Source organism: Saccoglossus kowalevskii, chromosome 7 (genome assembly GCF_978046115.1).
Source record: "Saccoglossus kowalevskii chromosome 7, keSacKowa6.1, whole genome shotgun sequence".
Classification (NCBI taxonomy): domain Eukaryota; kingdom Metazoa; phylum Hemichordata; class Enteropneusta; family Harrimaniidae; genus Saccoglossus; species Saccoglossus kowalevskii.
Window position 1 is genome coordinate 564,886 of NC_140647.1, and position 18,177 is coordinate 583,062.

The 18,177-nt window shown below is 40.7% G+C and overlaps 1 protein-coding gene across 1 annotated transcript in view; it reads left to right on the forward strand.

Annotated features, from left to right (window-relative positions):
* The window catches only part of LOC102807847 (DNA-binding protein SMUBP-2-like), a 158,540-nt gene extending 141,511 nt beyond the window's left edge, over positions 1-17,029 (forward strand). The window contains exons 11-17 of the mRNA XM_085500959.1: positions 3,186-3,304; positions 11,118-11,212; positions 12,079-12,202; positions 14,323-14,499; positions 14,914-15,073; positions 15,153-15,261; positions 16,196-17,029. Of these exons, the coding sequence (XP_085357085.1) occupies positions 3,186-3,304; positions 11,118-11,212; positions 12,079-12,202; positions 14,323-14,499; positions 14,914-15,073; positions 15,153-15,261; positions 16,196-16,981 (1,570 nt within the window). The 3' untranslated portion in view covers positions 16,982-17,029. The remainder of the gene's footprint in view (positions 1-3,185; positions 3,305-11,117; positions 11,213-12,078; positions 12,203-14,322; positions 14,500-14,913; positions 15,074-15,152; positions 15,262-16,195) is intronic.
* The last annotated feature ends 1,148 nt before the right edge of the window (positions 17,030-18,177 follow it).

An 18,177-nucleotide genomic window follows, 5' to 3' on the forward strand; every position in this document is an offset into this window, starting at 1 on the left:
GAAATAATCTCTTATTCTGTTCAGTGAGTTGTTTGTTAATGTAAATGCGATGGTGTGATGGTATGTTGACATCTGACGTAGTCTTGTTATGTAAATTTTTCTTTATTTTATATAAATTATTTTGGACACGATGTCTTGTAAATCTTACAATTAGTGCGTGGACATTTTGTCCTCGTTTCAAACCTGTGACAATTACGATATCTGTATTCGAAACAGAAATACCTGTTGGTTCTGCAATTTTTAAGACAATATTATTGGTGTCTTCATCTTCTAACACTGGTACACCATGTATTTCCAAGTTGTTACGGCAGGAGTACTTATTTATAGTTTTCATGACTTTTTCTAATTTGTCTAAACAGGTCTCCGTTGTCACTAATATCTCACGTAATTCTTTATTTTCCGTCTTCAATGCGTTTTTGTAATTTTCAAAGAATGCATTTCAAAAATTCATGGATTCCTTCAGCTCTATTATAGTTGATGGCAATGAAGATAACTTATCTACCTTGTGACAAAGAATGTCAAGCCTTTCTTCAATACCTTTGTCAGCCATCTTGGCTTTGTTCTCCAGTCGGTTACTCATTCACGGGAACTGTTTTGCTTCGCATTTTGCACATAATTCTAAGCCTCCCTGGCATAAACATACATTCCTTTTACTATCGCAGTCAATGCATTTCATATCAGTGACAATTTTAGTTAAAAATGATGTAGATTAGCAAAAGTTATGAGTTTCTTGAGGAGCCGATGTTACTATGTAAATATTGTACTCTATCGATGCCTATTATTTTAACACATGTTTTACTTTGGCTGATACATTATTTTACCAGTTTCACAATTGTATATGATCAGCACAAAAAAGCATGCCACCCACTGCAATGTGACTGTTTTTGTCAGTTATTGAATTATAACAACTCATTATTTTGTGAATCCTTGAAGGAGATGATCTTTTTCATGCTGGTAGCTTCCTGTTCAGTCGTTTCAGTTTCCTGTTCAGCTTCCGTGGCTTAATTGCCAACGTTTTGCATGGTTTGGTTTGTTCACCACGGCTTGCCTTTGACTACCTTCCTTTATTACAAACAGCAGTTAATTAGACTGTCACCAATTACAGTCATTTCCGTGGTAATGCATTGATGTGTGATTTTTGATTCATGGTTTCAAACAATTTTGGATTGCTAGAACTTAAAAGTAGTTGTTATAAAATGACAGAGTACAATCCATTATTTTATGAATTTATTGTTAAATTATAAATCATTTTTAAAGATATACAGGAAATTTGATATCACTAGTGTAAATGAATATAATTTCAAAATCATCTCAGAGTTGTCTAATTTCACACATAGATTATACATGTTAGGATACATGCCCACCAACCGTCTGTGCGTCTGTCCGCCCGTTCGTCCGTCCGGAGTCGTATTTCAGAATCCTTTAGATCAATTTCGTTCATGCTTTGCTTATGCCTAGTACTTTATGTGCGACATACGCATATGCAGTGGTTTTGCGATTCGAATCAAAAAGGCCAACTGGCATCCATCATTGTTTTTTGTAAATGTTGTATTTTGGACATGCTTTGTCAGTTTTCATTCAAATTTGGCACATACTTATACATGTTAGGATACATGTCCATGACAATTTGTTTCAAAATCGGATCAAGGATGGCCGATTGACAGCCATCTGACATTTTGGGATTACTACTATACTTTCTATTATATTATATTACTGGTACTACTATATTTCCAAGATTTATGTACCATTTTCATTCAGATTTGGTACATACATCATACATGTCAGTTTGTTTCATTCAATTTAAATTAGAGGCATGACAAATGTTAAATTGTATTCAACGCATTATTTTGAACTGATATTTATTAAAACTGCAAATTTGAGGACACTGCCTTCACCATAATGTTCAACGCAAGAGGGCGCTTGTCTTGTACAAAGGGATATATTAGCCACTTTAGTCTAGAACTAACAATACAATTACAAAGAGTTGCAATTGCTGTATTCCCTATCCCAGAATCTCAAATTCGGTCATTACATATATGTTAACATTGTATGCCCCATGTAAAGATTTATTGTAGGGCACCATGGAAACAAGCATTCATATTCATGAGATGTATGGTAATGTAATTTTAGTGCCTCATTCCCATCTTCAGACTTGCATTTTCTCAAACCTACTTTAAACAGTTTTAGCAAGTGCAATAACATAGACATGCACCTCAATTTGTTTTACTTTCACTTCCACTTTGCTATGTCTTAAACCGGAGGGGTCGTCACGCAACACATGTTCGAATTTTATGTAAATAAACAATCTGTTGTATTTGCCACTTGGGACTCGCGACAACCCCTCCGCTTTAATATGACGAGCACAAAGAGAAAAATTTAACAGGGACTGTGTCATTTTCAATGACTTGTGAAAAACATAAACTCCAAGAAAACGTTGATGAAGTCACGGCAAGGATTTTCAAGCTTGTTTATTGGCGCAACCGATTTGTTTTCACATCAAGGTCTGTTTTAACATGTGTTGGGGCATTCCAATGTATGAAGGTATTGGAAACCAAGAAAAAATCGTCAGATGAGAACACAAAAATCATCGTTAAGAACTAAGTTTGTTAAGTTTTGCTGCAATGTCATTTTTAGGATTGTGGCGTAACAAATCATGGTCTTCTTTGAGTTCCAAATCATCTCAGACTACTATAATAGTCACGCACAGCTTTAGTGATTGCAAGAAGAATATTCTATTTCTAGTTTGACAATGAAACGTTGAATGTATGAAGAAAGTCGTCCTCCAAAACGAGAAAAAAATACAAGAAATCACTCGAAAATTTAACGCACGACACTAGGCACACTCAACGATTTAGCGCCATTTTGAATCAAAGCTTAACATGTATCAAGCAAGTAGCAACTGGTTGCTAGGCCAATTTAACAGTCTTGTGGGATCTTGCACAAAGCAGAAAATAGGTTATTATTAGCGATGATCATAAAATTACAAGAAAAGCATACATTTGGTAGCATACCAGTAGAACTGGTCAGTGCTGCTATTTCAAGAGTGTTGTTGTATCTTTCAAAAGCATGTATTTCATACGTTTTTCATTTTCGAATCCATCAATAATCTTGCTCATTCTGTTCTGTTAATTGATATGGCTGGATGTGATCTTAAAATGACATGTATTCAATATCCTTAAATATAGAGATCTGCCCAACATAGAGGAAACAAAAGATACATGTACGGCATTAGTGTTAATTGATACAACTGGATGTGATCTCCATGAATTACAAATACCAGATGAGATGTCAAAAGGGAATGAAGGTAACAAATATATTCAGAATAAATCATGAATAAGTCTTCATGCACAATTATCCTAGAATACTGTATTTACTTTATTAGAAGCACATCTTTAATATAAGTAAACATAAGCCAAAGATTGCCTTTATTCACTACGTTCAATTACCCACCATAGACTCTGGTCAGTCAAAATGACTATTTTGAACTGTAGGCATTAATCAGCGATTCTGCCGGTGACGGAGAGATAGAATCCAGGTCAGGGGAAGCCCCATGACCTCAAGATTCTTTTACCCCTTACGTCACGAACCCACGTGACCGAGGCCACCTGGCAGCGCCACAGGTAGCTGTCCTTCACTCTTAATTTCTCTCCGCCTCGAGTGGAGATAAAATCTAGCGAGCTCTGCTGGATCGCCTGCTTTTTTTTCCTGTCCGGATTTATAGCTCGGCATCCGACATGGTAGCTGGTAGGATAAGTTTTCCTTGTCTTTTTTATACCCTCGTGTCGTTTTCCCCTTTGTGTGTAGTATTTTTCACAGCAAAGAAATCAAAATCTGGCACCACTACGTAGTCACATGTTGATTTCATGGCGGCACCTTTTACAACTGTAATTCGTTTCCCTCATGCATGTCGTCTTTTATTTTTAATGTATTTAGCAATATATCGATGTAATGACAGTTCCAAGGCTTGCTGCCTTTTTCTTCCGGTCTCCTCGTCTTTCGAGCCGACCGTACAGTGGTTTATTCAGAATTTACCAGCATAGAACCCGCATCCGAGATACTTTGTCGTGGCTACGTGTGGGTTTCGGGGTTTTTTGCGTGAAAGCGTGTTTTTTTCACTGGAGTTCTCAGGCCTGAGATTTTCTTTCAGAGCCATCAAAATCGCTGACACTGACCGCGTCACAGCAAGGTCGCGCGTCCAGTAAACAAATCGGTTAAAGTGAGTTGCGTGTTTTGCATGAGTGGAAAGTCCTCACGCTTCGCTACCGGTACTTCATGTACCGGGACGTCGAGTAAGAGGCCCGACGGTGGAGGTACCAATATTTTTCTCGGTCTCCCCCACTGATCGGAGGGCATCCTCACAGTCTGTTTTTTCAGGCGGTGTTTTACCCGATTTTACCGGCTGCAGCGAGGCTCTTTGTGGACCCTTCCTCGCACGGCACCGGGTTTGCCTCCGAGTTGAGGGCTTTGGTCGAAGGACTGTCGGGGCAATTGCGTCCCTGGCAGGCCGGGTAGATCAGACGCAGTCAGAGCGAGCTGTCTCCACTGTGTCCCCTCGGTGGGCAAGCAGGAAGAGACACGAAAGCATGTTTGCATTCAAACACGTCTCTTCCGGGAACCCCCGTTCCCAGTCACGGCTCTACCACTATTTTGGGGGGTGGCCGAGGCTCAGGCTAATTGCACCGGTCCTTCTCTGGATCCTCGGGCACTGAATGCCAACGGGGTGCTGGCAGCCAAGTCTCCGATCTCGGGGCAGGGCTTTCAGGGCAGGGCACACGTTGACCCCCCCACTTTCAGCCAGCTAGGGTTTGTCAACGGTAACGAATTTATCCTTATGTCCGGTCCCCGCTGTGGGTTTTGACTTCTTTCTTACCGACCCACGGGCGTCCCCAGAGGGAATCGACCCTGTCATGAGACGCAGTCGAACACGCTCCCTCTCACATATTTAAAGTGAGACGCAGTTCGCTCGCGTCGGATACAGCCGGTACTCCAGGCGGTCCCTCAGAGCCTTGCATCTGTATGACTCGGTGAGCCACGCTTTTGGGGTGAGGCGGAGTATCATCGATCCCAGTGATACGATGTATATACCCCCACCCTTGATCCTAAAGCGACCACCTAAGGTTGCTTCAATGCTTATGGGATCACGGGCGTCGGGATCCAAAGCAACCCCGTCGGCACGTCTCTCCCTGTCCGTCTGAGTGCGGAGTGGGGCACAGAGCATGCAAACGGTGTTGGTGGGCAGCGTTGGTCAGCCGCGGAGAATGTAATGCTTAAGGCCCCCGGGTGGGGATAACGTTAGGCAACACTTCCCACTGGACCAAACGCTACCCGGTCGGTGTGTTTTGGGATCAGACTCCATAGCGTGGGATGAGACCAAAACGCCCCCAACCGGATTCCAAGGCTCCTTCCCCAGACCCCGGTACTACGAATTTGGCAAACCGGGCAAAGGGGGATAGTCGCGTTCCATGGGTGTCTTTGCCAAATGAGAACGACCCATCCAGTCCTGAGGGCAGAGTTGCTTGTGCTCATTATTATGCGTGCCCAGCACTCTGGTGACCTTGGAGGCAAAACGCACCAGCCTCCTAGACCAGGCGACATTTTTACTGGTGGGCCACCGCACATCTACGTGCGACACCCCCTAGTGTTGCCTGGCTCGCTTGGCCAGGGGCCACTACTGTGCTACGAGACGCGGCCTTAGACGCTCTCTGGGCGGACGTCTACCCGGCAGCAGGGGAAACATGTTTGACGCTCACCTCTGCAACCGGGGGGGGGGGGGGGACAGGCACGTGTTCGGTGTCGGTGAGTGGCCAGGTCACAGCTTAGTGACTACTTCAGGCCTTGGGGAACTCACCTCATGGTGGAAGGGAGCACCCCTCCTCGCAACTGCCGAACACATGGCCACACATCCCTGTCGTACACAGATTGCACCGGTGTAGTCCGGTTTGGAGACGGCGGGTGACCGATACCTGGACCTTTCCAGGTGGTGACATCCGTTTAAGGCATACCGCTGAAATCTCCATTTCCCCCCGTCAGTGTCTCCCCTGTTGGGCACTGCCAGGGGACTCCCGCAAGGCGGAAGCAATCAGACAGGAAGTAGCAGTTTGCTGGGGAAAGACGCCATACACAGGGTACATCAGCCGTTCGTAGTACCAAATCTACAAGTGGCAGGCGTCCAGTTTTGGACCTAGACAGACTGAATCAGTACGTGCCCCTCGATCGGTTCCACATGGAGACACCATTCAGGGTTCTTCTCTCCATCCACCGTTTTGACTGGCTAGCCCCGCTAGACTTAAGTGGGGCCTACCTGCACGCACCGATGCTCCTAGCGAGTTGCCATCTCCTTTGAATCACCCAGCTGGGCCAAGTATTCGAATTTTGGTGCCCCCCCCCCCCCCCGTTTGGGTTAGGCGCAGCGCCCTACGTGTTCACCAGAGTGATGAAACAGGTAGTGCTGCTGCTTTACCAGATGTCGGTACACCTCAATCCGTACCCAGACTACTGGTTACCAACAACCCGGGCAAGGGTAATAGCCAAACGCATCAGGCTAACACAGGATTTACTTCACCAGTTGGGCTCGTTAGTAAATTGACAAGTCCCACCTCGAGCCAACGCGCAGTTTGTGTCCCTGGGCATGGAGTTTTGACATAGAGGTAAGCTTGGCTTAGCTATTTCAAGCGTATTGCTTAGCGCTAAGTGGCCTAGCCGAAGGCCTAGTCAGCGTTCCCTCAGTGTCCCTCCGTGAACTAATGCGGATCATCGGAATGATGACCTCGGTTCGAAGGGTCGTTCCCCAGGCCGCACTACGCAGCCGCCCGGTATAACGTTTGTTATAACGCCGAGCTCTCCTATGGGAACTAGATAGGCGGGTTTCGATCTCGGGTCAAGTGAAGGAAGCCCTGCCCTGGTGGTTGTCTCTGGCTAACCTCGGGCAGAGGGGCCTCCTTGGACCCGCTCGCCGCAGGTATGACTCTGGTAACAGATGCCTCCCCCAGGGTTGGGGAGCGCATCTATTGGACGAACAAGCCCAAGGATATGGCTCTCGCATAGTTTCAGGACCACCATATCAACCGGCTCGAACTGTGAGCAGTGTACTTAGCACTGCCACGCTTTCTACCCGTAGTTCGAGACCACAGAGTCCTGCTCCGCACAGACAACGCAGCGGTGGTCTCCTTCAAGAAGGAGGGGGGACGCATTCCCCATCGTTGTCAGTTCTAGCGGATCAAAATCCTCCTTTGGTGCCTGGAATACAATGTGGAGCTAACCGCACACCACCTTCCAGGGGTGAAGAACAGTCTGGCGACGCCCTTTCAGGGCGACTCCGTCTCCAGAACACGAAGTGGCTGATACCCCAGTGGGTAGCCTCCAGGCTGTTTCGACTGTGGACGGTCCAAGGTTAGACTGTTTGCCGCACCCCGGAACACCAAGCTTCCAACGTACGTAACACTCCTGCTGACTCAAAGAGCCTGGGCCAGGGTCGCTTTGCTACCCCGCGGACCCACTTAGTTGTGTACGCTTTTCCTCCCCGTTAGTCCACCGGGCACCGGAGAAGACTTTGACAGGTGCACACCTGCATATTATCATTGGACGCACCCAATTGGCTAAACAGGGCCTAGTTTCCACTTCTGTCGGAAACGATAGTCGAAACACCAGCAGTGCTTCCGGACTTACCGGACATGCCGTCCCAACCAGACGGCGCACTACCACGAGCCCAGCGGGTATCACTTACCCGCATAGAGGCTCTCATTAGACCCGCCCATATGAAAGCTTTATCTGAGTGGGCTGCCAACGTCCTGGCCAGGGTGAACAGGGATTCCACCAATGCAGCCTACATTTCTAGGCTGCGAGCATACACTGGTTAGTGTAGCGGAAGGGAGATTGATCGATACCATCCCTCTATTGGCCAGGTAGCAGGCTCCTTCGTCCACCTGTTTGACGAGGTGGGTTTGTCCCATGCAGCGATCGTTGGCTACAGGTCGGCCTTGTGCCCCACCATACGGGAACAAGGCTACCCGATTGTCCTACTATTAGGAGACTATTTACTGCTTTCCAGACGCTGAGACCCCATACAAGGGAACCGCCCAACTGGGACTTGTCGGCTGTGTTGTCCACTCTAAGCAGACCGCCTTTTGAGCCTCTGATCAAGCACCACTCAAATTTTTGACGTGGAAAATAGTCTTCCTACTGGTCCTCGCCTCAAGTAGGCGTCGGCCAGAGCTGGAGGCATTGTCCTTCTCGGATGATGTACCGCCGTTATGGACAATCAAGTTGTGCTAAAGACACAAATCGGGTTTCTCGCCTAGAACCAAATCCCAGGACACGATTCTCACCCGATCGTCATCCCCCGGCTGGCAAATATTGTCGGCCCGGAGGATCAGGAAGAATTGCTTCTCTGCCCGGTCCGAGCGCTGAGTTGCCGCGAGAACCGTACCAGGTTTTCCAGACGGGGAACCAAACACATATTTTTGTGTTACGGCCCTGGCAAACAGGATAAGCCGGCTTCCCTGACTTCCATCTCCAGGTGGATTACTGCGACTGTACTGGAGGTCTATAATACAATATCCTCCTCAACACAGACCTTGCAGAGACACCAAGTACGAGAACATGAGGTCCGTGCGATTGCTAACTCACTAGCACTAGCGTCAGGTGGCCCCCCTCAAACACATTCTGAGGGCAGGCTTCTGGAGAACACAGAACGTCTTCATCAACTACTACTTAAGAGACACCCAATCTATTGAGCAGGGTCTCTTCAGGTTAGGCCCCGTCGTAGCGGGTCAGGCCTTGTTTGCTGACCCAGCCCGAACGACCGCAGGCGCCTCTGCGCATAGGCGATAAGTCAGTCTCGGCATTTTTGCGGGCAGATTGTCTGTTCCACTAGCACTTCCTGGAAGCTCCCAGGTTTCGCTTCTGTCGACCTACGCCCTCATGCGAACTGTTTCAGTCCTACTTCAAGCTTATCACCCCCGAATTCGGCTTGAGTCTAGCTTTCTCGGGCACACCGAACCCTGTCACCACAGCAGCATTGGCTTCTTGCTTCAGGGACAGCACAGGCAAGGTAAGACACCACCCTTCTTAACTTAGGTTTTTGGGTTTGTTTTCATCCCAGACTGGGGAAAAGTCTTTCATCATTCTCCTTTTTTTTCTGTTTGCTCGGAAAAACCCACCACCTATCGGTGTCTGACTCTGCCTACAGTTCAAAATAGTCATTTTGACTGACCGGAGTCTATGGTGGGTAATTGAACGTAGTGAATTTAGGCGAGGGTTCTCCGAACCCGCCTATTCACATAGTTCATACCCACCATAGACTCTGGGTCCCCCCAACCTCCCCACTCTTTCCGTCGCATTGGTCTAAGTCCTCGAGGCGGAGAGAAAGGAACCAGAGTGAAGGACGGCTACCTGTGGCGCTGCCAGGTGGCCTCGGTCACGTGGGTTCGTGACGTAAGGGGTAAAAGAATCTTGAAGTCATGGGGCTTCCCCTGACCTGGATTCTATCTCTCCGTCACTGGCAGAATCGCTGATTAATGCCTACAGTTCAAAATAGTCATTTTGACTGACCGGAGTCTATGGTGGGTATGAACTATGTGAATAGGCGGGTTCGGAGAACCCTCGCCTAAATTGCATAGTTGACCATTAAAATATGATTAATTTTGACCATAGACCTCTGTCATATTGTAAGCCTAAGCTATACAGAGAATAATGTATATGTTTTTTTATGAGGTCTGTGAGACCTCTACAATATCAGTACTTCAAATATCATGTACTATGGCTATGTATTTAATAGGAATATCGGTATTTCAAATATCATGTACTATGGCTATGTATTTAATAGGAATATGGGTACTTCAAATATCATGTACTATGGCTATGTATTTAATAGGAATATCGGTACTTCAAATATCATGTACTATGGCTATGTATTTAATAGGAATATCGGTACTTCAAATATCATGTACTATGGCTATGTATTTAATAGGAATATCGGTATTTCAAATATCATGTACTATGGCTATGTATTTAATAGGAATATCGGTATTTCAAATATCATGTACTATGGCTATGTATTTAATAGGAATATCGGTACTTCAAATATCATGTACTATGGCTATGTATTTAATAGGAATATCGGTACTTCAAATATCATGTACTATGGCTATGTATTTAATAGGAATATCGGTACTTCAAATATCATGTACTATGGCTATGTATTTAATAGGAATATCGGTACTTCAAATATCATGTACTATGGCTATGTATTTAATAGGAATATCGGTATTTCAAATATCATGTACTATGGCTATGTATTTAATAGGAATATCGGTATTTCAAATATCATGTACTATGGCTATGTATTTAATAGGAATATCGGTACTTCAAATATCATGTACTATGGCTATGTATTTAATAGGAATATCGGTACTTCAAATATCATGTACTATGGCTATGTATTTAATAGGAATATCGGTACTTCAAATATCATGTACTATGGCTATGTATTTAATAGGAATATCGGTACTTCAAATATCATGTACTATGGCTATGTATTTAATAGGAATATGCTATTAAGTAACAAGATAACATTTTGCCATTATAAACATACTTTGATTACTCAGTATCCCCATATTTGTTATTTGTAGACAATCTCTGAAAGACCTCAATAGTACAAAGATTCTGACTACAATTGCATACCAAATATGCAGTTGTTGCTTTATTCATTGTACAACACATGTCATTCTCATACTTATTATTTACTAAATTTACTAATGACTAAATTCAAAATGTGGGTGGCATCGCATGGTAAAAGTATAACTGAAGTATGATATACCCGGTAATAGTGTTAGTGTCCCTGAGTGCATACTTGTTCTATCTATTGTGTTTGGCTGCTCACCCATTTGTTGAAAAGAGTAACTTTCTATCTGCTTGCAAGGATCATCGCAATGCTATTTGGGAAAATGGTTTGGAATCATTGGTCTCTTTTGTCTTGAAAACTAGCGGATGACTAAGTTTTCCTCTAAAATCATTAGTAAAAAATGTTATTTTCAAATAAAATGTCTTACTGAGATTCACAAATACATGTCTTGCCAATTTTGTGTAATATTATTCTGAGATTTACTTGTTTATTTTAGGAGAGGCTGATTTGGTACAAGTACATGTAGACTCTTTGATAGATGCAGGTATACAAGCATCAGATATAGCTGTTATCGCACCATATAACCTACAGGTAAATACTGGTACATGTAGAAGTAATGACAGACTTATATTGTCAAATTATTCTGACTGTACATTCTGAACTTTGGCATTTTCTGATTAGATTGTAAGTGTGTAATTATGAGGTGCTTATAGATTTGAATCTATATCCTTGTTAGCATTCTGTCTCTAGCACCCAGCGAGCCACTTGTAGCGATGGACTGGAGAAACTTGGTTACAGTCTTGTATGTGTCAATTATTTTAATGTGTGAAAATAAATCTCTTCCCTTTTGTTTTAAATTCAGTCTCTGTGCTTTGGCTCGTCTATGCTCATTGATCATTCGGCTCATCCGCCCATGCATTCTTTGGACATGCCTGGACTGATTTGTTCATAGTTGGTACATAGGCATCTCATAGTTGTCTTAGAGTTTTGACCAACTGATGGCCATTTTTGATGGCCAACAGTTCATCAACCATTTCTCATTCAAACTTTGACATCACCAATGTTGGGATAATGATGCACATTATTTTGTTTCATGATTTGAGTCAAATAGCCGACTGGCATCCATTTCATTTATTTTTGTGTTTTTTACCTATTTTTCAGATAGACTTTCACCAATTTTGTTTCAAAGTTGATACAAATACCAAAAATAATGGTATATGATAATCACATCAGTTTGTTTTTTATTTCATTGACTTTTGACAGGTGGAAATTATTGTGCCCATAAACAGAAATCAACATGTCATTATCCTTTATTCATGTTTAAGGCAAATTTATTGAAACATGGTATGAACATCAAAAAGGATGGTTCACTGATGTATGTCAGTTTCACAGTTTAATATTGCAGTAATATGTTAAGCCTTGTACTGATGTAAAAGTGTAACTCTTTTTTAATGTAGGTGGATTTATTGCGTCTCAGATTGTCTAATAAGTATCCAAATCTAGAGATTAAAAGTGTTGATGGATTTCAAGGAAGAGAAAAAGAAGCTGTGGTTATTTCCTTGGTTAGGTCAAATGATAAAGGTATGTACTGATGCCTAGTAACCCACAACACCACCACTCACATTAAATATCAGCTTTGTATGCGTGTGTTCGTATGGTGATCCTCACCAAGATGAATCATGAACATTTCTTTATATGGTTGATTATTATATACATGTAAGTTTGGAATCTGGTTTTATAGCATTCAAAAGGTCTTCATTTTTGGATGAACTATGAGAAAGATACTTGTTTTCATAATTATAATTGCACTGTTGAATCATTGAATAGGATTGTCATTTTGTACTGCAAACCACTTTCATTTTATCAGACACAAACGATCACAAGGTGAATTGTTTATAAAACTTTGAAAATTTCATATGAGATTTTTAAGTCACAGTAGCTATTGTATCAAATCATCATACAGACAAAATTTAATGCTGTACATGCTTATCACTGTGGTATATAATAAATATATTGTCCAAATCAAAATACACTATTTAGTGATTTCACCAGACATGACACATGAAATATTTGCCTCATAGTTTAATATTTTGTGACAATTTAAAAGTCTAGAATATAGTTCAAACATAATAAACATTTGAGTACATTGTTTCCTCTATAAGGGAACAAAATAATTCATTTCTGTCTTGAGTACATTGTTTCCACTATAAGGGAACAAAATAATTCATTTCTGTCTTGAGTACATTGTTTCCACTATAAGGGAACAAAATAATTCATTTCTGTCTTGAGTACATTGTTTCCACTATAAGGAAACAAAATAATTCATTTCTGTCTTGAGTACATTCTTTCCACTATAAGGGAACAAAATAATTCATTTCTGTCTTGAGTACATTGTTTCCACTATAAGGAAACAAAATAATTCATTTCTGTCTTGAGTTTCACTTGAACAGGTAATTGTCTCATAATTATTAAACATTTTAATCCCTAGTGAGGACACTGCCTGTATTCATTCAAACCCATCTTAACATGTCATAAGGTCATACGTTATTACAACACCTGTGTTGTGTTTTATATGGATCTGATATGCCACCTGTACAATGTATGTAAAGTACATTGATAAGTGTTGCTTGACACATTTCATGTTTTAATTGGTCAGATTCCAGAACAAATGTGTGAAAACATTGCTTTCATTACAACTGCATATTTCTTTGGTTCAATGCTTTGCACTCTTTGTAAAGGGGCATCTTTAAAATTTGATAGTTTAAGTGACAGCAATAACTTATGTTTAATGGTCTCTTTGGGGATATATGTACTTTATAGTAACCATTAAATAAACCACCAATATCAACATATAAATAGAACTGATGGCTAATAGTTTATTACTCATAGTCCTTGACTGGTGTACTGATGAAGTCAGTTAAATTTTATGAGACTTTGTCTAGATTATAGTGGAGTCAATTTTGTGACATGCACCAGTCCTACTGTATTGTTTATTTGACACACTGAAATGACAAGCCAATTTATTTTTCTGAAAACTGTCCCCCCCCCCCCAAAAAAAAATTTTTTGATTTTCTTTACACTGTGATGAATATATGTTGTATATCGTTATAATTCCTAAATGGTTAGTTGCCTTGAATGACTTGATGTTATATTTATCATTTATTACTTGCTTTTACCTTTGGCATGCAAGAAAACCATAAACCCCAATTTGCCCTGAAATTCAATTTGAGACAGATTGAGCTAATAGTTGCAAAATTGTTCATTAGTTAAAAGCTTTTTTTTGTGAGCAGCAATAAGCTACAATATTGCTTTTAACTCTATTAATAGCACCCTCTACATTCTACTTGTATATTTTCATTTGCAGGAGTAGGGTTTCTTTCTGGAGACAGGTGTATCAATGTGGCAATTGCTTGGGGCCAGAAGACACTTAGCTGTGTAATAGCGCCCTCTACAGTCTACTTTTATATTTTCATTTGCAGGAGTAGGTTTTCTTTCTGGAGACAGTTGTATCAATGTGGCAATTGCTTGGGGCCAGAAGACACTTAGCTGTGTAATAGCGCCCTCTACAGTCTACTTTTATATTTTCATTTGCAGGAGTAGGTTTTCTTTCTGAAGACAGGTGTATCAATGTGGCAATTGCTTGGGGCCAGAAGACACTTAGCTGTGTAATAGCGCACTCTACAGTCTATTTTTATTTGCAGGAGAAGTAGGTTTCCTTGCTGAAGACAGGCGTATCAATGTGGCAATTACTCGGGCCAGAAGACACTTAGCTGTAATTTGTGACTCAGAGACTGTCAGTCATCATGAATTCCTCAAGAGTTTGGTTGATTACATGATGGAAAATGGAGACGTGAGAACTGCATACCAATATATAGAAAGTAAGAATTTACTTTGTTTTTTATGTTAATCTTTTTGTCATATTTTTGCTAACCAGCATGTCCATGTACTGATCAGCATTTAATTTGACAACATTGCCTAAACGTTTTATTATAACAATAGCAGCAATAAGAAACCTTTGAGTGCATAAAACTGACTCTTGTCAAGCAGTCACTGTTCTCACAAAAATAAGTGCACTGACAATGCCATGAACACTTAAAAACACAAACCATTTCTTTATCTGATTCACTGTATTTGTCACTGTTCTTTTCAACCACTGATATTCGATTGGAATGGGAACATATTCTCTTTAAGATTTAAATTGTTTTAAAGCTTTCATGGGAGTTTTCAGCAGGTGATGTTTTAAATTGCAGCAGGATCAAAAGTAATAAAAGTATTTTATATGTTAATTGCAGAAGGCCAAGTTGGTAGTCGGTTTTATCAACCAAAAATTCAATTTCCCAAAACTAAAGAAAAGAGAAAACAGTCTGATGACAGACAGGCAAGACCAAATGAAAGAAAATGTGAACAAAGGAAACAGATTTCAGAGAAACAGACCAATGTGACTGCCGAGAGGTAACATCCACGTTACTGAAATAAAACACATTGTTTCATACATTAGTCTATATTACTGGATATATTTGTTTTGTTATAGGGAGTCTACAATTCAGCGTGAGATTGATGATTTTCTGCACAATTTAAAAGAGTCTGAGTTATCTTTCCCCAACACCTTGAATTCTTATGAAAGATTCATTGTACACGAGGTATGTATTCATAAATGAGAAGATGGGCATTGTTGTTGTACCGTAATAAAGTCTCCCCTCTTCCTTCCGACTAAGGACTTACCCTTAACGTGGGTCTCAATATTACAGAAGGCACTGTAAAGTCACCACTGCATGCTCCCTTTCATCTTACTATGTATAGTCACCACTGGATGCTTTCTTTCATCTTACTATGTTAATATAAATATTATACTGATATTATATTAAACATACAAATAGTGGCCATTTTTTTTTAATGAATTTGATTTGACAGCTATATCTCTGACATGCCTTGACTGATCACATTTATATTTTATATATACATCAGATTCATGATGGCCAAGTGGTATCCATTTTGATGTTAAAAATTCATAAAAATCAAGCATTTCTTCTATTCTTAAACCAGATCTTGGTTGTGTATAGATCAATTTCATGCAAACTTTGTACATACATTGGAAATTACAAGATCTTGATACACATCCATTGTGTTTGAATGATATATATATATATATATGATCTGATTCAACATGGTCGACTGGCTGCCATTTTATTGTTGAAAATACACAATCAAGCATTTCATTTTTTGACAAATATGAGTCAGAGGTGAAATAATTGAAATCATTAGGAGTTGCTGGAAGACCAGTACCAGTACAATTTGTGATGTCTTCTCTGTACATTTTTTTATTTTTCTTGAATGTTCCAATAACAATTTACATACAATTTTTTTTCTCTTAGCTAGTGTGCAATTTTGTTTTCAACAAGTCTTCCACACCCCACCCCCACCCGCGCGTGATTTCAAATGGTCCACCCTCAAATACTCATAGATAATGAATTCATTCTTCCGGAAAGTACCAGGATGTGTGGCCTTTTAGGGGTTATACAACATAACAAGATTTATTGCTGATGATGAGTTTCTGGTTACTGTTTATACTGATAGGTTGCAGAAAAACTTGGACTGTTCCATTGCAGCAGAGGAGAAGGATCGGAACGGTATATAATGATCTCAAAATCGCATCTTTCCAAAGATGATAACAGTGCTAATGTTAATGAGAATGAGGTGCAGATGAATCATTTACTTGTGGAGGAGAAAGATGCAAAGGAGAAGAAAGATAGGAAAGAAAATCATCAAGAGAGGGAACAAAACGGTTCAAACAAAGATGCACAGAGAAATGAGAACAAATCTAAGAAGCCAACACTGGATCTGTCACCGGATTTATTTCGATGTCAAATGTGCAAGAACATGATTCCGAAAATCAACCGGCTTTTACATGAGATTAATTGTGAACGTAAATACGAGTTATCAACTCGTACATCAGTATTGGAGTCAGCAAACAAAATGACGAGAAAAAAAAAGAAACCGATCGAGAGTAAAAGGGATATCGAAGATGAGGACTTTGATTCAATGATTGCGAGAGTTGTCAAAGCCGACAACACTTGTACATTTGTGTCATGTAAAACACCTATTAGGACGCTAGGTCAGACATGTGTATTCTGCATGAACAAATTCTGTCTTTCTCATTCATTGCCTGAGATTCATGGATGCAGCCATCAGGCTAAAAAACATGCTAAACAAAAACTGATGAAACAACAAAGTCAACCGAGTGCACAGGTTACCCGTGAGAAACCGTTAGATTCTGCAAAAAGAGCAAATTTGCAGAGGAAGATGGATAAAAAGCTGAATGAACTTTCTGATAAAAGACGAGCAAAGCCAAGCAAGAAATAAATTGAGTGTAGTGTGAAAGTTCCAATAAACTTGCAATATGAACAGTTATATTGTGGTTATTTATGATACATATTTAAGTCTGTCTGTGTATATATGTTTGTTCTGCCATTATCTCGAGAACTACTAAATGGATTTCAATGAAACTTAGTACATAGATTAGTCATAGACATGCATAGAGTTGATTACTTTTTGGTTGAAATCAGTGCATATCAGTTACCCAAATTTCAGCTTTTCCATCACTCCTCAGGGTATGATGATACTTTGTACATGGGTATACAGATGTGACAACTATGTATTGTCAAGTGACCTAATTAATATGTATAACTAATGTATTAGGCACCGTGGCAGTCAAACATTTAATTAAACATTTTGATTCTCTTTTGATCCAAGTTTTGGATCTTTTAAAGGCTACACAATTTGTTTTTAATTTGTTCCTCAATTTCAGAAGCAAACAAACAAGGTTTTGACAATGTTTTTAGTTTGAGCTGTACTGTACCGGACTATGAATGTAGCATTTGCTTAAATCACCATGAACTTGTTTGCACTTCATGCCTTCAACACCCTTAGCCAACAGGAATTCTAAGCTGTCTTTGATTTCAGCATGTCCAAGGAGGCGTTCACATTGCATGGCGACTGTGCTTCTTCTTTCAAGTGCAATATTATGACAGAACCCCACACCCTCCCCGTGGCTTTCGTTGCGTATGGAAGTTATTTTCACGAGTGATGCGGTGTATCCTGCGGCCGTACTTTCACGAGCGAAGCCAATGGAAATATGTTCATTTGCATATCGATCGTGAAAACATTGCATGGGTGATATGCAAATTAGTTTGACTCGAAATAAGTGACTGCCTAAAAGTACAATTACTGTTGTTCAAATTTCATTTCACTCGGCAAGTATATTCATGTACCCCAAGGGGAAAATATCGTACTTTTAAATATTGTTTATTTCGAAAAACGGTACTCCTGAAGAGACTACTTTGTTTGCTCTCAGACCTCATTTGCATATATGTTGTGGAAATACCGATTTTGATTTCAGAGACAAAATAAACTGCAGTACATATGTAATAATCGATGTTTTTGCATTTTTGTAAAATTAAAATGTTCCTCTCAGGCAAGCTCAACACTTCAGCATTTTTGATGATGAACGCAAATATTTATTGGAGTCGATAGTTAATGCTAAAATTTCAGTGCAAAAA